Raw genomic sequence first — 21,569 nt, 5'->3', positions numbered from 1 at the left:
GTCCACACAGAAAGCAGAAAACAGATGCTTCTTCATGTTATTAAAAGTTTTACGATTTTCAAAATATCTTAGTGACTTAGACTCCAGAATCCAATTTTCAAAACTCAATGACACCTATACTCCCAAATCACTTCAGTATTTTTGAAAATTTTAGCATGTGTTGACAAGTCCATTATGTAAATTGTTAATATGTTTAAAGATAATACGCACCAGGAATTTATTGAAATACTGCATACTGTCTATTCAGTTTTATTTTACATATGATCAATTTTGTGTCTCACTGTTTGTCTTTTAGCTCAAATATTTTTTTCATTAGGTTTTAATGTTTTTTTCAACAAACCTAAATAGGAAGAAATTTGTCCAAAATATTAGGCCCAAACTACATTTTCACATGAATCACTTCTGCCTTGTTTGTGCTATCAGGTTGCAAACATGTCATATAGACCCTTTGGTTAGGCACTATAGCTTTGGGAGTTTCAGCTCTCAAATGGAATTAACAATGCCGTTGTTCCCATTTTTAAGTCTATGAACTCTTGGCTTTTATCTCCCTAGGACTGAAGACCATCGTAGGTGCACTTATCCAGTCTGTTAGGAAACTTGCTGATGTGATGATCCTGACCGTTTTCTGCTTGAGTGTCTTTGCCCTCGTAGGCCTCCAGCTCTTTATGGGCAATTTGAGACACAAGTGTGTTAGGAACTTCACAGAATTTAACTCTACCAACAGCACATTTTATTCAGGCGTTCAGAAGTGGAACTCCTTGGATGATTTTCTTAATGATTCAGGTAACCCCTTCTCTTTAACCTTTAAGTTAGTTATCTGTCTCTGCATTATGATAATCCAAACCTATGTACAAACCAATAACTGCTTAAAATATGGATGGACCAAACTCCTCCCCCAGAACAGTTATTCTTCACAATGGCCAAGTGATTTGAAAAACTTCAGATGTGGCACCTGTTTTTGCTGCATTGTTAGAAGCAGGGCTATCTTGTTGGCACTTCATAGGCTCATGTGATAATTGAAACAATCACTGTGGTGTTGCCATTTCTTGAGACTTTTTGAGTCCCATGATATTTGATGTTTCTTAAAGACCCAGTCAGATGGTTATATGAAAATCTGACCTTTCTCACTCTTTTTTCCCCTTTTATTTTTAGTTCTCATAGTTAATTGGAAAAGCTTGAAAATGGGATCCCAAATTACTCCAAAAACCAAAGGCAAATAAAATGAATGCAATCTTTTACTAATGACAAAAATCTCATGATTTGGACACTTGACTCCCGATGTGGAGTTGGCAGTAGTGCATTATCTGGTGCTGTGATAACATTACCAGAAGCTCTGCTTTCTAAATCAAAGCATTTCCAAGCAATCTATAGGTTGTTTTTCTTTGAATTACAAGTAAAAATATGTTCACACAACAAATTTTACAAAATTACCTTTTGGGTAAATACATTTCATTGTCAGAATGAATGCCTCCACTGTTGATAAAAGGTCTGATCCGAAGCCTGTGGAAGTCAGCAGATTTTCATTGATTTCAATGAGCATTGGTTCAGGCCCTAAATAATTTAATGATGCTGCTGAGGAAAAGTAAATAATAGCAGCATGACAGATGTGATTCATGGTTAATTTATGAAAGGTGAAATCGGCGAGGATTTTGTTACTTTATTTTGAGAAAAAGGACACCCTGGTGGTTATTTTGAGAAGAAGGACACCCTAGTGGTTAGGACACTAACCTGTAATTCAGATTGGAGTTCAATTCTCTGCTCCACCACAAAATTCTTGGGTAACTCACTTAGGGCTAGAACTTTCAAGGACATTGAGTGTCTAGGTGTGGATCTTAAAATTCTTTTAAAAATATGGTTGTTAGCATGCCCATGTCTTAGGTCTTGAAACCCTGTGCAGATTCAAATGTGTATCCCTGGATGCAAAACCGTATCCACAAAGCTGCAGGGCTCTGCCAGGAACCGCAACAGCAAAAAGAGCATCATGTTGGGCCATTGCTCCCAGGAGCCAATGCCCTGTGCCAGCAGCTCCTCTGATGTGATTGTACTGCCCCTTGGATAAACAGATAGGATGGAGTGGGAAGAGAATTTGGCTCTGGATCACTGTGTATAAAAGTCAGGAATAGCCTATGTAGCAATTGTCTCTGTACAAACATAACTAATATGAAATATTAATTATCTGAGTTACCAGGTGTTGCTCAGGTCTGTAATTTGGGAATTCCATCAAATGTACTTTGTTTCTTCATCCCTATAAACTCTTATCAATTACAGTAAAACCTGTGTTATCCGGCACACTCGGGGATTAGGGCGTTCTGGTTATCTAAAAATTCCGGTTATCTGAGGGTCCCATCAACCTAGGAAAAACCAATGGACAATAATAGTAACATTCAAGTTTTTAATATTGGCAGTTCTGTAGAGTGAGGCAGTTGGTCTCACATTTCTATTTTGAGTTAAAGATGATTAGTACTTCTTAAATAAAAAATTGTTAAGCCAATCAAGGTAACCAAGCCAGGTCTGTGCACCTGAAGATGTAATAGTATTGTGGCTGGAGGAAATGCCAGTAAACAAAGTTTTTTGGTTAACAGAATGCTGGATAACAAAGGTTTCACAAATGTTTTAACATTAAAGGGCTATACTCAATTTGGTTTCCAATAACATTTTCTTTCAGTTTTCAAACCTTAAGCATTGATTTGACTGTGCCAAAAAAGAGTACTAGTGCAAATGTCTCTACTTCTTTTCTGTACAGTTTATTGAAAAGCAATCATATTGTGAAAAATCATCCTATTTTTCTGGTTCATCATGGTTCAGTTTCTTTTAACAGTCACTCAGTTAAGTCAGTTTTGAGGACTGTACTTGCTTTAGTGATTCTGACTCTTTTTCTGTTTGATTTTATGTAAAGCAATCCCATTCCAGACACATCCCATTTTCCCAGCATAAGCAAACTCTTCCTTAGCTTCCTCTTATTATAACTTAAAGTGGTATACTGAATTTGGTGGTCTTCGTTCTTGCCATTTAGGAGCTGTCCTTGATTAAACAGATAAATAAACTCTCAAATATATAGTAGATGTGATGGGGAAATACCTTTATTGGCTGGAGGAGTGGAAGGGGAATGTGACCTCGTAGATGAATAACAGCCTTAGTGTGATGATGGTTTTGACTGCCTTAGGGTTTGGCCTTGCGGTATACGTAGTAAATAATAGTAATACTAATTAAAGGTTTTAACATGTTTTTATAATGATGGAAAATGAAGACCGAGTGAGGTAGCAGTGTTCAATTACAAATGGTGGACAGGATTAATTAAACAAAATGGAAGGAAGTGTTGAGTCAGTTTGGAAAGATATTGGGGGAGCAATGAGAATGAAAGAAAATAAAGAATCAAATGAAGTAAAAATCTTAAATGAACCAAAATGTTCCATAGAATCTCTATGTGTAGTAATTCCATGCTATAATAATAAGAATATAGCTGTAAGGATATATTATCGACCATCTGACCAGGATTGTGATAGTGACTGGGAAATGCTAAGGAACATTAGAGAGACTATAAAAATAAAAAAACTCAATAATAGTTGGGGATTTCAGCTATCCCCATATTGACTGGGTACACGTCACCTCAGGATGGGATGCAGAGATAAAATTTCTTGATACCTTAAATGACTGCTTCTTGGAGCAGCTGGTGCTGGAACCCACATGGGGAAATGCAATTCGTGATTCAGTCCTAAGTGGAGTGCAGGATCTGGTCCAAAAGATAAATATAACTGGATCGCTTGGAAATAGTGACCATCATGTAATAAAAATTAATGTCCCTGTGGTGGGAAAAACACTTCAGCAGCCCAACAGTATAGCATTTATTTTCAGAAAGGGGAACTACACAAACAGGAGGAGGTTAGTTAAACAGAAATTAAAATGTACAGTGACAAAAGTAAAATCCCTGAAAGCTGCAGGGAAACTTTTCAAAGACATCATAATAGAGGCCCAACTTAAATGTGTACCCCAAATTAAAAAACACACTAAGAGAACCAGGTTAAGTGCCACCATGGCTTAACAACCAAGTTAAAAGAAGCAGTGAGAGATAAAAAGGCATCATTTAAAAAGTGGAAGCTAAATCCTAGTGAGGAAAAAAAGGAGCATAAACTCTGTTAAATTAAGTATAAAAATCCAATAAGAAAAGTCAAAAAAGAGTTTGAAGAGCAGCTAGCCAAAAACACCAAAAAAGTAATAGCAAAATGTTTTTAAGTACTTCAGAATCAGGAAGCCTGCTAAACAACCAGTAGGGCCCCTGGATGACTGAGATGCAAAAGGAGCACTCAAAGATGATAAAGTCATTGCAGAAAAACTAAATGAATTATTTGCTTCGGTCTTTACAGCTGAAGGTGTTAGGGAGAGTCCCAAATCTAAGTAGTTTTTTTAGGTGAGAAATCTGGGGAACTGTCTCAGATTGAGGAGTCATTAGAGGAGGTTTTAGAACAAATTGATAAACTTAACAGTAACAAGTCACCGGGACCAGATGGCATTCACCCAAGAGTGAATGTACAAGTATACAAGAGGAATGTGGGGAGTGTCTTTCTGCTTCTCAATTGGGGGGGCCATGTCTCTGAGGGTTTGGTTGCAGTTTTTGCTTCTCACTTGTATACAGCCCCTGACTGATTTTTCTGTGGGTCAGCAGCCCCCAACCCAAAAAAGGTTCCCTATCCCTGGTCTAACAGGTAGTCCCGAGCTAATGTAGTATGTAACCCCTGTGATTCTGTGCTGTTGCTTTTTAAAGCTCTAGTTAGCTAACTCTGTCTAATTTCAGTCACCTTTATAGTTCATTTGGAGGGAGGTTCGCACTAGGCAAGCAAGATGATAAAAGAAATTGGAAATTCTTCGATATGAGGTGAGATTAAAAAATCGGGACTGTTTATTCCTCCAAAATGACAAAGGAAAGGTGACTTGAAGTATTTGAAGCATGGGTTAATATAAAATTAAATTTATTGGTTTGTTTGATGTGCTTGGACAAACTAGGACTAAGAGACATGGATTTCAGCTTAAAGACACTTTATGTAAAAATGGTTGGTTTTTTTTTTAAAGAAATAAGGTGAAATCGGTGGAATGAGATTCCAGTGCAAGAAGGGGCATCAAGCAATATTCATGTATATAAGTAACAGAAGGGGGCTGGATACTGAGCACTTCTGAAAATCTGGCCTTTATTTACCTACTTAGATAAGAGCTGTGCTCTTTGAAAATCTGGCCCCACTTGTGGGTAATGCACAGTTGAGAAGCTGGGTCTTAGAGACCAAGAGTTTTAAAAGTGACTTTTGGTTTTGGATATCTCAGTTCTTAAGTATCCAGTTGGAGAAGTCTTAAAGGGGTCTGCTTTTTAGAAAGTGCTGAATACACTCCTTTTAAGATGTCCTCGGTTGGGCACCCAAATATTGAAATACTTGAAATCATTAAACACTTTTGACCAGCTAACTCTACAAAATTTGATAAATTAAAGGTGTATTGGTTCTGTTTTGTGCAGTAGCTGACTGCCCTTTTTGTGGGTCGGGAGAGAATTTTCCAGGGACCTTCCTTTTTCTCCAGACTAGATTATAGGCTTTTTGCATGGTAGTATTTTTATTTTCCTTTAGCACTAAACGATAGATGTACCAAATGTCTGAAAGAGCGTTAACTTTTTTAAAAAGTCTATATGATACTGACTAGAGATTGCAACTTTTTTCAACTTCACTTTAATCAATTTTTCACTGAGTTGTCCACAGTGGTGATCAATTCTGAACAATTCACTTTCTTGAGCTGATATTTGTTAATTTAAAATGCTATATGGCATAAGACTACTTCCAGTGACTGTGTGTGTGTATGTGTATTACTTTCCATTTATCTTTCACCATGTTGCCCATTTGCCTAGTTTGTTTAGGTCCCACTGATGTTCCTTCTCTGGATTTGCTTCATGTAAATAATTGAATCACATTATTCACTGCTTTCTTCATTTTTGCTATCATTAATAAATATACAGGTTGAACCTCTCTAGTCCGGCACTCTCTCGTCTGCCAACATCCATGGTTCAACATGATTTTAGTTAGCTAGATGCCCGCTTTGTATGGGCGTGGCCAAGTTTTCCATATTCCCATAAAGTTTGTTTACAGTCACCAATCCTGACTCTCAGTGTTCTGTGCTGTTATTTAGCTCTAATTTACCCCTACATGTCTTCTAATAGCCCAGAAAGCAGTGAAAATGTTGGTAATGCTACTAGACAATATTGACTCTTGTGGTCTGGCAAATCTTCTGGCTTAACAAAGGTCAGGTCCCGTGGGTGCTGGACTAGAGAGGTTCAACCTGTTTTAAAAACAACCTGGCTTAGGTTAACTTATTGTTAACTTTCTTCCATGACATTTATTCATACTCTTTGCTTCTGTCTCTGCTTCTTTTGTATTTAAAAGTCTGAACATTTTTTCCTTTCTTTGTTTTACTATTATGAGCTGAGTAGGTTTTCCATATTCCACAACTGTCTCTGTAATCATAAATGCACCTGGTTCATCTAAAGCTTTGCTTTCAGTTTCATCATGTGAATTATGCCAAAAAACAGCATTTCCAGAGAACATATTTAAGCACTTTGTTGCATATTGCTGAAAAACATATGTCTGAGCAAGTGGTGCTCAGTATGCCTTGTTATGTTCCGTTCAGCTTACAGTTTCAATAGCTATGCCTGCTGTGGCTAGCCAGCATGGGAAATGTGGCATGAGATTATTAAAAGACTATTAAAATCCACAAAATGCATATTTATCTTTAGACATCTCATGTCTCATCTGCCTTGTCACAGAGCCATAAGATGGTCTGCTATGGAGGAAGCAGTGGTGACCACTCTAGTGAAGGTTGTGTAAGTCTTTCAGTTCCAATCCTTCTTTTCAGTCATAGATATATTTTGGAAGTGTTCCTCTTTTGAGCTGATGGTGGCATGAGGGGGTAATTCTAATGTGCTTTTAAAAATTGATTTAATTTAATCTGGGACCACAAACAGTATTCTGCTCATAATAATAGTTTGGCTATTGTGTGTCATCATTGCAGGGCAGAGTTAAGGTTATTTGGGTGCCTTCACCTTGTGTTTCCATAACACTAATTATTTTGGATTTCTTTTATGTTTAAACTTAATTCTGAATTTCCTGGGTTAGAAACTCTTGGTTTTGGGATAGGGACAACATTCTTACATTGTTTTTCCTTTAGGGCATGTTTACACTAAGGAGCTTAGAGCAGCACAGCTGTACCACTGCAGCTGCACCATTCCAAGATCTCCTCTGTCCCCACTCTATGCTAATGGGAGAGAGCTTTCCCATTGACATAATTAAACCACCCCATCAAGCGACGGTAACTGTGTTGGTGGGAAATGCTCTCTCCACAACTGCTTCTGTCAGTGTAATTTATGTTGCTCAGGAAGGAGGTTCACACCACTGAATGACATAAATTATACAAAAAAATGTGCTACTGTAGACATAGCCTCAGTTTACTGGCACCTACTCTGCCTTTAGTATAATTTACAATCGTTTTTCTCTAGGACTAACTATGAAGGCTTCTATCATTGCTCAGATGTCTGTTAGTCTGTTATGAAGACATTTCTTGCAGCCAGAGGGAGATGGGGAGGAATAAAGTGGTTTAAAGTCACCTTTGCACTTTCCCGATCCTGGCCTTCTCTGGGTCCTAGAAAGCCCCACTCTAACAGAAACAGCTCTGTAAACCTTTCTAAATTTTTGCAGCCTCCCTGAGCTGCCCTATGGGCAGGGTCCCACCAAATTCAGGACCCTCTTTGGTCAATTTCATGGTCATGGGATTTTAAAAGCCATACATTTCATAATTTCAGATATTTAAATCTGAAATGTCGAGGTATTGTAATTGTGGGGTTCCTGAGGCAAAAAGAAGCTTCTTGTGGGGGCCATGGTATTGCTCCCTTTACTTCTGTGTTGCTGATGGCAGAGATGCTGTCTTTAGAGCTCTGTGGCCGGAGAGAGGTGGCTGCTGGATAAGACCCCAGCTCCTGCTGCTAGCAGCAGTTCAGAATTAAGGATGGCATGGTATGGTGCTGCTGTCCTTACTTCCATGCTGCTGTCTTAGGAGCTGGGCTCTCTGCTGGCAGCTGCTCCTCTCTGGCTACCCAACTTTGAAAGCCGCTTTGCAGAAATAAAGCTGGCAATATCAAGCCCCCCCTACAATAACTTTGTCTCCCCCCCCCCCATGACCCTCTTTTGGGTCAGGCCTGCCAGTTGGAGAAACGCTGGACTCCCCAGTGAAATCCATACAGTATAGGGTAAAAACACACAAAAGACCAGATTTCACAGCCGTGAATTTGTTGGAGCTCTGCTTAATGGGCTGCTGTGCTGTATGCTGCAGTCCTACCTCTGGCGGGCCCTTCTTGCCCTTATGCTCCAGTTTCAGCCAGGCCTTGAGGAGGGAGGCCTTTTGAAGGTAGGGTTATGGCTCTTTCCTACAGTGCCTGCATTTAGGAATTCCTGCCCCAACTGGTGCTGGGTCTTTTGAAGTGCCTTTCCATTGTAATGGCTTTAACCCTAGCAGTGAGGACATAATATAAGGTCCTTCTGTAGCAATGTCTTTGATCAATAGCTGAAGAGTTGTACCAATTCCCTTTAATGATCATTTGACAAGAATCACTCCTTTTCACCTGACTTCTGAAAATCTTTACTTTAACAGCAATTATTTTGAATGAACTTTAATAGCATTTACACAGGCAAACTGCTATTTTGAAATAAATTTGAAATAGTGGAGCCCTTATTTCAAATTTGGTAAACCTCATTCTATGAGGAGTAACACCAAATTCGAAATAGCTATTTCGAATTAAGTGCTGTGTAGAAACTTAATTCGAAATAGGGGGCCTCCAGCTCTTCCCAGGGAGCCCTGGTGGCCACTCTGGGCACAACCAGGAAACCTTACTCTCCTCTCCCCCAGCCCCAGAACCATTAAAGGGGTAGACCCTGGCCACAGTGCCTGTGCCAGCTCCAAGCCTGCCAGCCCAGAGCCAGCAGTGGCCACCGGGGCCCCTGACCCAATGGCCCCAAAACATGAGCCAGCAAGCCACTGGCAGCCAGCCCTCCACCGCTCCCCAGGAGCAGTCTGCCAGCTCCCAGGAGCCTGACAGGGGCTGGAGAAGGCAGGCGCCTTCCTGGTCCAGGGTGGAGATCATGGACCTTATTCAGGTTTGGGGGGGATCCCCCCAACGTCCATGATCTCCGCACTAGAAAGAAGAATGCGGCTGTCTATGGTATGATATATGCCAGCCTGGCCACCAAAGGCCACATGCGAACCCAGGAGCAGGTTAGCATGAAAGTCAGGTTGGTCCAGCGAGACCCCCAACCCTGAGCTTCCCATCACCCTTCTTCCTCTTGCTTCCCGCTTTCAGCTCCCTCCTCCCAGGTTTCCCCCTCCCCTCTTCCACCCTCTTTCTTCCCCTCTCCCACCTCCTTTTCCCAGTCTCCCCAGAGGTTCATCCCCCCCTCAGTTTTGTTCAATAAACCCAGTTTCTATTTTTGAACATACGTGTATTTTATTTAACATCAGGAAAGGGGGCTAGGAAGGGGTAAGTGGAAGGACGTGAGGGAGGAATGGGGCACGAGCCCCCAGTGGGGAGGACCGGGGAGGCTCTGAAGTCTTCTTGAGGTGGACGCTCTCCCTCAGGGCCTCCTGGATCTTGACAGCCTCCTGATGGACCCCCCGGATGGCAGCCTGCAGCAACTGCATCTGGGCTGATGGCAACGACTCCACGAGACGCCCCAGCATGCCCAGGGGCAGCTCTGGCTCCATGTGTCTGAGTGCTGTGGTGTCCCGAGTGCGGGCACTCAGGGCACTCCAAGACAGAACTGCTTCGCTGTCCCTCATCAAGGTAGACAAGCAAGCGGGGAACCCTGAGAACTGTCTGTCCGGGGTGGGGGTAGGGTCCCTTTAAGCACCGAGCTCAGTTAGCCTCAGGCAGCAGCCCCACACACTAAGTCCTAACCTGATGCCCGGCTGACACTGGTACCGGCCTGCCTTAACTTCGGTTCAGGGTCCACTCAATGTGGACGTGTTATTTCGAAATACAAAATGCTATTTTGAAATAGTTTTTGCGTATAGATGCATTATTTGGAATTAGCTTAATTCGAATTAACTTAATTAAGTTAATTCGAAATAGCACTGTAGTGTAGACATACCCTCATAGCCCATGTACAGCACAGGCCTGTTGAGGTGGTAGTATGGAGCATCGTCACCTGAGGGAGGAGACTAATTGTAACTGTACCTTGGGGAGGCACATTTCTTCCTAGAGCTTCATAATACATTTTCCTAAGGCCTCCCCCAGGCTTCTCCACATCTCCTATGGGTTAGTTAGCGCCCCGGGAGGAAGTGTCTGCACGTAAGGGAGCTAAGGGACCCCAACTGTAGTTGATCCTTCCAGAAGAGAGTACAAAAGGGGAGGCATCTTGCACTCTGCCAACTGATGTATGCACTCCAGGGCTAGGTACAGGTTGAACCTCCCAAATTCAGGACTCTCTGGTCCTGCAACATCCGTAGTTGAGCCCCAGGAAACACCCGGGGGCATCGGGGCTCTCCCTGCTTCTGGGGACTTTGATTCCCCTCATAATTTCTTTGACATTTGCTGCGCCTCTCACCTACACCTGGTACCCTCTGGCGGCCAGGCAGCCTCTGCCACCCTTTCTTCTCCCCCACCCCCCGACTGAAGCAGGGATGGCAGAGGCGAGTGGCTGCAATCCCAGCGGCAGCAGGGTGGCCTTAGTAGTGGGGAGGGGTGGCTGGGCAGCCCTGGGTGGGGAATCCCTGGCAGCAGCAGGGCCAGTGGCAGCTGGGTGGCCCCAGCCTGGAACCCTGGAGGACACCCTGGAGCAGTGGGACTAGCAGTGGCCAAGCGGTCCCCACTAGGGACCTTGGGGCAGCGGGCAGGCAGCAAGGTGGGAGTGGTGCCAGGCCAGCTTTACCAGGGCCAGTGGCAGGGCAGGGAGCCTCAGGGGAGGAGTCCGGGAGTGGGGCAGCCAGCCGGGGAGCACTGACCTCCCTGATCTGGCAAACTCCCTGATCTGGGAAGCTCAGGTCTGGAGGGAGCAGGATTGGGGAGGTCCAACCTGTACAATAAAGCTCAATTACAATTCCCAATATAGATTTATTTTTCAGATGCTGTTTTGAAAGTTCCTTGTGCAACAGCACTGTTTGTTGGGTGGTAGGAAGCGCAAGAGACAGGAGGTGGGAATGCTAAAAATATTGGGGGAGAGGGAGACAAAGTGGAGGGAAAGCAGAATATTGGGAGATGCAGTGTGAAAGGATTTGCAGAGGAGCCAGAGGGTACCGGGTGTACGTGAGAGTAGCAGCAAATGTCAAGGTAAGTACGAGGGGAATCAAAGTCCCCAGAAGCAGGGAGAGCAACAGGAGAGCAGCTGAACATAATAATTATATGCAAACCCTGAGAGTGGGAAAGAACTACCTGGCAGTGCCATTTATTCCTGAGCATTCTTTCCTAACAATACCTTTGATACAGCATGTTCCGTGGCTTTTGTGTGTGACATGTTTTTCATCTTCAAACTCTATTTCTCTAGTAGAGATTTCACTGTGTGTGATATAGCCAAAATGCAATACAAATTTGTTTTAATCACTGCAGGTTACCAGCAGGTGTGTGTGGGAAGGAAACAGGTGGGAGAAAAATAGTTGGGGAGATTCTTTGTTGATTGGTTTCTTTGTCATACAACAGCACTGCACAATTATGGCGCTTTCAGAGTCATTTTTAAAATTGGGATCTAGACATTTTGGTGGCCTCTACTTCTCAATGCTGTCAGATTTCTGAGAGGGGAAATTTACAAGCCAGTATTCAGCCATGTGGCTGAAACAGAGAGTCCCAAATAATAGCCACTTCTGTGCAGCTTTTAATCGGCAAAAGGGCTTTATTCTGGGCAGTGAAGAACTATAATTGAACACCACTCAGATTTTGCAAATGAATTTTATTTTTTCACAATTAGAGTAAATTTATTACACATCACATGCATTCCATGTTGAACAATGAACCGAAGCATCATCTTAGCTGGGCTTCTTAAGATGGGAGCAGTAGTTACCCTCTAAAATTGTGTGGCTTACTGTCAGGGTAGCTGACGGCTTTTGTGGCCCCCTGGCCAAGGTGGCATGGAGCCTGGCTCTGTATTCCTGGAAAGAGTGGGGCCTCGCGTGAACGGGAGGTCCAGTGCAGCCAGCCCTCAGTGCTGCATTGTGTGCTGCACTCCCCCCTCCCCCCCCCCCCAGTCCTCACAGCTACACAGGGAGCACCACATGGCCCTCCCGTGGCGATTTACAATGCCCTGGTCTCCAACTGCTGCCACTGCCACTGCCACTAGAAGACCCAGGCCCTTTTGAATCACTGGGCCCTGGGGCAATTGTTCTTTTTGCCCCCCGTCAGCGTGCCTACTTACTGACATGACACTATCTTATTTCTCTTCAGTGGTCCACAAGCCACTGACATGTTTGATGACTTTCCTTCTTTTGTGTGTGTGTGTGTGTGTGTGTGTGTGTGTGTGTGTGTGTGTGTGTGTGTGTGTGTGTGTGTGTGTTGGTTTTGCAAGAGAGATCATGGCTTTTTGCCTAGTAGCCCTATGTAAGTGCTGACTTTTATGCACAGTTCTGCCTTGTAGGTCTTGACATAAGCTGATAAATATTTTAATTTGGAATGAATTACCTTTTCCAGTAAATCTGCCTTTGTTTACTTAATAGACTATGCTGTGAACATTTGCTTAGAACCTTTCTATTCAAGGAGCAATGTGCATTTGAGTGGTTTTGTCCTGTGCTCCCTATTCTGCACGGGGTGAAAATGAGCCAATATTTTTAAAAAGCTATAATAAACTGGAAAGAGCTTAGAGAAGAACAACAAAAACTATGAGAAGCCTAAAGTATTGATTTGGGGGAAAGACTCTAACAGAACAATGTATCCTATAGGCAGAGTTGGAAGGATGCCTGTTGTTAAGGTTCCCTGATATTTTCTATTGTCCAGTTTTCAGTTAGGTACAACTTTGCCAATCTTCAAACATTTGGGATGACATTGCCCATACTAGGTTTCTGTTTTAGTTGATTTTTAATGGTTATTTTTTTAAGCTTCCATAAAAACAGTTTTAGCTGTATCCACACTTTGTGTGTGCAGGGGGAAATTGGTTTGTTCATGTTAAATTGTTTTGCTTTTGTAAACACAAAACACAACAAATCCTCCTAAAACCACTACTTGGAGAAACTCTAGCACCTCCATGCTTTTGGAGCCAATTTCGAAATTTGGTAGGAGGATAGCCATGGGTACATGGAAGGCTGTCCTTCAAAAATTCACCTAGGTTTATCCAAATTAAAAGCCCATGAAAAATCACTGTTTGCACATAATCAGTAGTGGTTTGTTACGGGTTGGCAGCAAAGACCTCCACACATTCCATCTGCTGTGAGCTTGCTCCTCTGCCACCAAAGTGCGTCCGGCTCCAAGCACCTTTATCTGTGCTGACAACGCTCCCTGACCTCACATAGCATGAGCTCCTGACTTTTAATCTAGAAGAAAGAGTGACCTTTTGACAGCTGACCTGTTCGTCTAGAAGAAGGAGTGTGGGGAGAAAGCTTTGTATGACATTATTCAAATTGCATATTGCACTATCTGCAGAAACTTGCATAAAATTGTACGTTTAAGATTAGCACACCTCTGCTCTTGGCAATGGGAAGGGTAGGACGTGGACCCACATGCAGTTTGGCAGTGCTTTTGGTGAGCTCATAGATGTTTGAAGAGTAGCTGAGTTGGTACCATTGTGCTCTAGGAGCTTCTGGAAAACAGGGGCTGCTGGGAGTTTTTGGGCCGCAGAGGCAGGGGCTGCTGTGGGAGGAGGCTGTCAGTGGTTAAGGATGTGTAGGGGCAGTGGGTGCTGGGGCTGCTGGAGCGAGGCTAAGAGTGGTTGAGAGATGTAGAGGGGCAGTGGATGCTGGGGTAGGGGCTGCTGAGGGTTACTAGAAGGAGGCTACACTGTATAGTGGGTGCTGAACCTGGTAAGGGGCAGAGGTGTTGGGAGTGAGGGGGCTGCAGAGGCAGTGAGTGCTAAGGAGCTGGGAGGAGAGACAGTTGTTTGTGGGGCCTATTTGGGTCACTGCTGGAGGAGATGAAGTGCCTGAGGGCTTATGCTGGGGGGAGCCTGCTGCACCTGGTTGTGGAGGGTGGCTGAGAGCAATATCAGGCCCTTCACCTTGTGGTGGTGTTGCCATCGCTTTCGCATGGAGAGGAGGAGCTGCGGGGTCTTACTAAGCTGGTATCACAGCAGTAGGATTTCTGCCTCATTCAGAGCACACAGTTATGGACAGTTAAGGCAGAGAGTTGTGAGAAGTTAGTTTTCCTGTGTTTAAGACACAAGATGAGGACCCAAGAGAGCTGGGTCCTATTCTTGGCTTAAGATTCGCTTACATATTGGCAACAATAATTTGGTCTAATTCCTGATTTTGCAACCTTAAAGTTATTTTAATTCAATTTTAATGTACTGCTTTTGTTTATTATTGATAGAATAAAGGAATAAAACCGGTGTAGTTATCTGTCCACTAGCATTTGCATACAAATCTGAGGGATGTTTTGGAAAAAACACAGATATAAACATTGGCTAAACAACCTATTTTCCTATTTTTCCCAAACCTTGTTCTTGGAAATAACTGAACTGCTCTAGCTGACGCTTTCCAAAATATTCATCTTGAAGTAGTGACCCAAGATGGAAAATTTGAACCCACATGATTAAAGACTGGCAAAATAATAAACATTTGAAAACAGCAGCTTTATAACTGAAAGTATAACCTACCTTAGCAGCATGGTTTTGTTGACAGTTCATGCTATAATAAGTAGAAATATAGACAAATTAAAAGTAAAATGTGGACAGCTGGCTAAGCAACAACTAAGGGAAGGATTGGAGATTTTCACAGTTTATGAATAAGGATAGAAATAGGAAAGAATCGAATGATTTAGGATAATAATGGGAGGGGTATGACTAAGAGTACACTAAGGGTATGACTAAGGGTGCACCTATGATGTAGGTGCACTCTTCTGTCGGAATAAGCTATGTAATTTGCACTATGCAAATTGTGTAGCTTCTTCTGAATCTAAGTCAAAAGATCTTATTTTGAAATTTGGTGCTGTCTACACAGCGCCAAATTTCAAAATAAGGCGCTATTCTGACAAATCCCTTAACCCTCCTGAAACAAGGGTTACAGGGATGCCAGAATAGCATGCTCACTGTTTCAGGAAATAGCAGGTGCTTTTAAAGATGCGGCATTGCTATTTTGGGATACTTCCAATATCCCGAAAGAGCAATGCAGTCTAGATGTACCCTAAGAGTAATAGGGTAAAATTAAGAAAAAAAAACATTTGAGGTGAATATCACGAGAAACCTGTTTTGAATAAAGACTCTCCCAAGGGAAACAATAAAAACTTTGTAACTGAAACATTTAAAACTGGATTTTCAGAAACAGTGCTAAATGTTTGGAAGAAAGATGTACCTGGAGACCTAACTGCTTCTTTCCATCTTTAATTCCTGTAAATTCCTAATTCTGAGAATAATTTGCAACACTAGGGCCAGGCCTACACTAGACCCGGTAGCTCGGCTTAAGGTGCACAACTCAATGTGGAGTGCCTTGTCTTAAGCCAAGCTTGGCAGCATCCCCACAATGGGAGGCTGATGGGAGCAAATGCTCCCATTGGCATCCCTTACTTCTCGCAAAAGGAGAAGTACCAGATGCTGGTGGGGGCATCCTCTGAGTTTGATTTAGCGAGTCTTAACTAGACCCACTAAATCGAACTGCAGAAGATCGATCACGGCAGCAGCAATCTTCCTTTTAGTGTAAAGACCTTACTATTCTTTGATATTATTGCTGACTTAATCATGCTCCCACTAAAATCTATGAGAATTTTTACGAGTGAACTCAGTGGGAGCAAAATGAGGATGCACATCATTCTCTTGTGTTTTACTGGAGATGGTGTGGGTCAGATGCTGGGAACTCATGCAGCCTAAGGGAATGTACCTTTCTCTCAGCCAGCGGTAGAGCTTTCTTTTGGAATTTATTCCATCTTAGAACATTTCTTTCTGACAGCAAATGTAGCTAGAAGTTGCCTACTGCAGAGAAAAAGAAAGATGGTTCCTATTAAGGATGCGAAGAACAAAATAAGTTGGCAGTTATTAGTTTATGGCTCCATACAAATATGACACTGGACCTTCATCTGTAAAAACACAGAGGAAAAAAAACACTTGTAATAATTGTGGCCTGCTCTGGACTATATACTTATCTTAGTTACACCTGTGTCAACCCTGAATGCCACCGGACCGAGTTATTTCAGATTGACGTAGGTGTAACTGAATACTGGATCTGGCCCTTTATCTTTTGTGTTGTGGTTGGTATGAGGTCGCTTGCTTGTGATGGGAAAAGCAAACATTCCTTCCCTGCACAGTCATGCTGTTCTGCTTTATAAGCTCTCTGTCACATCGAAAAACATCTGAGCACCAGTCAACACCATCTCACCCAGTGCCTCTGTTGAGAGGAGAGAATAGGTTAGAGAAATAGTCATTGTCCACTGACATAAGTGGATATGTATACATTAGACTACAATAGGCTGATAAACTTGGAAGCTTGGACTATAAGGCTGGTTGCACGATATTCAGACTTGCTGAGCATCAGCAGTGCAAATTTGTTGTTTCATTGGACCCCTCTGAAAATCAAGCCCTAGAAATCTAGTGCTGGCCCACTGGCTTGGGAGGCTCACTTATTGGGAACTGTAGTATTGTAATAGGAGATAGAATTGATTAGTCCTAAGTGGCGGCTCTGGAGATCACAGGATCTGATTGAAGAGGTGCATGTTGCTGAACCATTCAGCAATGGATACTACATTTTAATTACATTTAATTAGTCTCCAAGTGTGGCAAATAGAAGAAGCGTAAACTCTGGCAACTCCAGTGTAGAAGCATAATTAGGCAGGCCAAAAACAATTTGAAAGGCACCAAGCAAAAGATTAAAAAACAAGCAGCATTTTTAAGTGCATCAGGAAGCTTGTCAGACAGTCAGTGGAGCTGCTGGATGAGTAAGGTTCTAAAGGAACACTCAAGGAAGATGAGATAATTGCAGAGAAGCTGTCATGGACTCACAGGACTTGTGCTCTCTTAGCTCCATAAAATCCCTGGGAGAAACCCCCTTCAGTGCGGCAGCCCTTTTTGGGGACGGGGGTCCACACTGTGTTGGGGGTGAAGCCAGAGGCCCCTCCACCCCCTGGAACTGCACCTCTCTGAGCATCCAGGTTGCCTGTCTCTCGCTGTGGGCTCTGTCAGGGAGTCCATCTAGTCTGGAGCCCCAGGGCCTCCCCTCCCAGAGGGAATAATACAACTTTCTGATCTCTAGACCAGAGTGTGTCTCAGCCAGTGTAAAACCAGAGGTGAAAGTAAGCAAGAGCAAAAGCCAGCAGGGAGCTATTTAAAGAGCTGGCAGGGAGCAGGATTGCAAAAGGACAGTACCTGTAAGAAATTTTAGTTACTTTCACTGGCCCAGATGGTATTCACCAAAGAGCTCTGAAGGAACTGAGATATGCAATTTCAGAACTACTAATTGTGGTATGTAACCTATTGCTTATATCAGTCTCTCTGCTAGATGTAACCCTGATTTAAAAGGTGGGGGGACGGGCCAAGAGACAATCCTGGCAACGACAGGCTAGTTTGCCTACATTCAGTGCCAGGCAAACTGATTGAAATTATAACAGTAGAATTGTCAAACACACTGATGAAATCTATGATTGGGAAACAGTCAAGGAGGTTTTTGTAAAGGATAATCATGGCTCCCTAATCTATTAGCAGTTCTTGAGAAAGTAAATAGAGGGAGCCCCCGACATGCCACCGCCCGAGTTCCAACCTCCCCTCACCGCCCCCCCCCCCAAATTACAACTATTTTTGTAAGTGCAGAAGGGGCCAAAAAACCCCAACTTACATCCTCGGCCCGCATTTACGACTTGCGATGCTTCCCCAGGAACCAATCTCGTCCAAAGTTGGGGGCCGCCTGTAGGCATGTGGATAAGGGTGATACTGTTAATGTACTTGGACTTTCAAAAAGCCTTTGACAACATCTCTCACTAAAGGCTCTTGAGCAAAGTAGGCAGTCATGGGACAAGAGAGAAGGTCCTCTCATGGATCTCTAACTGGTGAAAACATAAGAAACAAATGGTGGAAATAAATGATTAGCTTTCACAATAAAAAGAGGAAAATAGCAGGGGCACCAAAGATTTTTACTGGGACCTGAGCCCTTCAGCATATTTATAAATTATCTGGAAAAGGAAGTGAACAGGGAGGGGCTAAAATTTGCAGACAATTAAAAAATTATTCAAGATAGTTAAATCCAAAGCTGACTGCAAAGAGTTGCAAAAGGATCTTATAAAACTGGGTGACAGAACAACAAAATGGAAGATGAAATTCAGTGTTCTTGAATGCAAAGCATATTGAAAAATATCCCAACTATACAGACAACATGATGGGTTCTAAATTTGCTGTTACCACTCAAACAAGGCATCCTGGAGTCATTAAGGACAGGTCTCAGAATTTTAAGAACTATAAGGGAAAAGAATAGATAAGACAGAAAATATAATGTCACTATCTGAATCCATGGTATGTTCATATCTTGAATACAGCATGGTATTCTGGTCACCCTATCTCAAAAATATGTACTGGTTAGACCTCCCTTGTCCAGCACAGTCACTGGTCCCGAACAAGGGGATTTGCTGAATGAGGGGAGTTCCCTCCCAACATGGTTCATGCAGACCCCAGCTAGCACTCCATCTGAGCACCACTGTTGCCTGCCCAGCCATGGTTCCCCAGGCGGGAGCTCCATGGCTGCCACTGCTTCTGGGGCTGCCGGGGCTGCCAGGACTGAGACGCTGTAGCTGCCAAGACTCGGCAGCCACTGCCAGCCCCCCATTACCACCCAAAGCAGGGGCCAGAACTCCCTGTTGCATCCCCCTCCTTCAACATGGAGCTCTTCGCTGTGTCGTGTGGCCCAACATCCTTATACCTGGACTCTGTGGTCCAGGAACATCCATCCAGTAGGACCACAGATGTTGTCGGACCAGAGAGTCCAGGTTAAGGGAGGTACAGCCTGTAACAGAATTGGAAAGGTATAGAGAAGGGCAACAAAAATGTTAAGAGGAGTGGAACTTCTTTCATATGAGGCTGGATTAAAAAGACTTGTGCTGTTCAACTTAGAAAAGAGATGACTGTGGGGGACATGGTAGAGGTCTATGGTGTGGAGAAAGTGAAGAAGGAAGGATTATTTACTCCTTCACATAATACATGAACCAGCGGTCATTCAATGATGTGAATAGACAGCATGTTTAAAATAACAAAAAGAAGAACACAGAATGCACAGTCAACCTGTGGAACTCATTGCCAGTGGATGTTGTAAAGGCCAAAACTCTAACTATGTTAAAAAAGGATTAGATAATTTCACAGAAGATGGGTGTAGCAGTGGCTATTTAGCCAAGATAATCAGGAACGTAATCTCGTGCTCTGGATGTTCTTAAACCTGTGACTTTCAGAAGCTGGGACTGGATGACAGGGAATGGATCAGTCAATAATTGTGCTGTTTCAATTATTCTCTTTGAAGCATTGGGCGCAAGCCACTGTTAGACCTAGTATTGTGCCTGATGCTTGTGTTCTTATATAACATTTGGGTCATGGTATCTAAAACTGATCAGCAATTTTTTATTTTGTTTTGTTTTAATTCTTTTTTTCTAGCCAGCCTTATTGGTATACTATATGTTTATGTGGCTGAATTCTGGTATACATGCAAATGCATTTGCACTGTAACCTTTCTGAAAATGAGTGCTGACTATTGAGTACTAATTGCAGATGTTTGATTTTTTTGCAAAACAGAGAAAATAATATAGCACCATCAAAGTAAATGCATATAACTTTCAGTTGATCTTGGGCCATTGTTGTTGTGCCCTTTCTTTCATTATTTAATATGGCAGGATGATTATCTTGGGTTTTTTATACTCCTTTAGAGAGAGGCATACACATATGTTCAAATAAAAGTGCATGGCACATTGCACATCTACCTTTAAATACACTCTCCCTTTTAGTAGAGCTAGTCACACATTTGTATTTAAAACTTTTCTTTTACACAAAATGGTTTTTTGTCAGAAATAAAAAGAAAGGGGATCAGAAAAACAAAAGAAAATTGGTTTTCAGTGTTTTTTTATTTAAAAATCAGATTTTTTTAAAAAGTAAAAATGAAAGAATTGTCAACATTTTCCTCAAAACATACTTACTATTTTTAAACTATTTCTACCTTTTAGAGCTAAACTGTGTTGAACGTAAATAGCACTGTGTTGCGCTGACTGTACTTGTGTATGATACAGTCAAGGGAGGTAAAGCTGAGGCAGGAGGGAGCAGTAGAGCATAGCCTGTGGTGTCATGGGAAGGGTTCTGTTCTGTTCTTCATCATTGTTGTTCAAAGATCTGTTTTCCCCAGCACAGTAGGATATGTCTGCACTGCATAGAATTTATGGTGACATGTGTGGTATGTGCACAACACACACCCTAGCACAGCTATAAATAGCTGTATAGCTGGTAAGGTTCTGCGTAGGGCGAGCGGAATACAGACATACTAGATCCATGGAGGTATGTATCCTACATGGTTCTCTATGTGCCCAAATAGTGCATCCCCTGTCTACACTGTCTCCCTACTGCTTTTCCTGCTGTAGGGAGCTGCCAGGGCCTTTTCTCACCCCAGGAAAGACTCCAGCAATGGGGAGCTGCCGGAGCCTTTTCCTAGTGCTTCCCTTCTGCCAGAGCCTTTCACTGCAGCATGTAGCTAAGCATACCCTGCATGCCACCACCAGTAGTGTGCTGTTTAGCCCACCATTAGACAGAAGGCTGCACCAACTTCCTTTGAATGATGATGTGACCAGTGTGCGAGCTTATGATAAAACAGCAGTTTTGTTCTTCAGTGATACTACTGAAGTTACCACTGGGGAATCAGCAATTCATCCCCTCTTCGAATTCACACTTCACATGGTAACTGTCACTCTTGCAGTGCAGACTAGCCTCCATTGCTTAGATATCTTCCACCAGCAGTGCCTCTGTACTGATTCTCCCCAGTGCATTTCATAAACCTCTTTGGGATTTAGCATCCTGTTGGCTTTAGGAATATAAATGTTTGAGTCAACAGCAGATGACAGATCATATGTGCACTCTTGGGATTTTAAAACTCATCCTGAACACTGTGACTTGTTTGTACACATTCTGTCTTTCTAGTGCTCTCGGTCCTGTCTTTCCTGCATCAGCTTTTTGCACTGTATCAGTGTAAACAAGGATGAAATGTCACTCCAGTGGCTCCAGTCAGCCAAGGAGGTAGAACTCTAGCAGTGGTGAGGAGTAATTGTGCATCACCACCAAAAGATCTGAAATGAGATCCAAGGTCTGGAAGCTGAGGCTAGACAAATTCAGACTTAAAAATAAAGTGCAGGATTTTAACTGAGAAGGTAATTAGCCATTGGAGCAATTTAGCAACAGTTTTGATAGATTTTTCCATCATTTGCAATC

General features: G+C 42.7%; 1 protein-coding gene across 1 annotated transcript in view; it reads left to right on the top strand.

Moving 5' to 3' along the window:
• The window catches only part of LOC102452890 (sodium channel protein type 5 subunit alpha-like), a 341,521-nt gene that overhangs the window by 101,628 nt on the left and 218,324 nt on the right, over positions 1-21,569 (top strand). The window contains exon 8 of the mRNA XM_089776791.1: positions 553-783. Coding sequence (XP_089632917.1) covers positions 553-783 — 231 coding nt within the window. The remainder of the gene's footprint in view (positions 1-552; positions 784-21,569) is intronic.

This window comes from Pelodiscus sinensis, chromosome 2 (genome assembly GCF_052426305.1).
Source record: "Pelodiscus sinensis isolate ZL-2025 chromosome 2, ASM5242630v1, whole genome shotgun sequence".
Classification (NCBI taxonomy): Eukaryota; Metazoa; Chordata; order Testudines; family Trionychidae; genus Pelodiscus; species Pelodiscus sinensis.
Note: the sequence above shows the minus strand (reverse complement) of the source record. Positions and strands in the feature narration are given on the sequence as shown.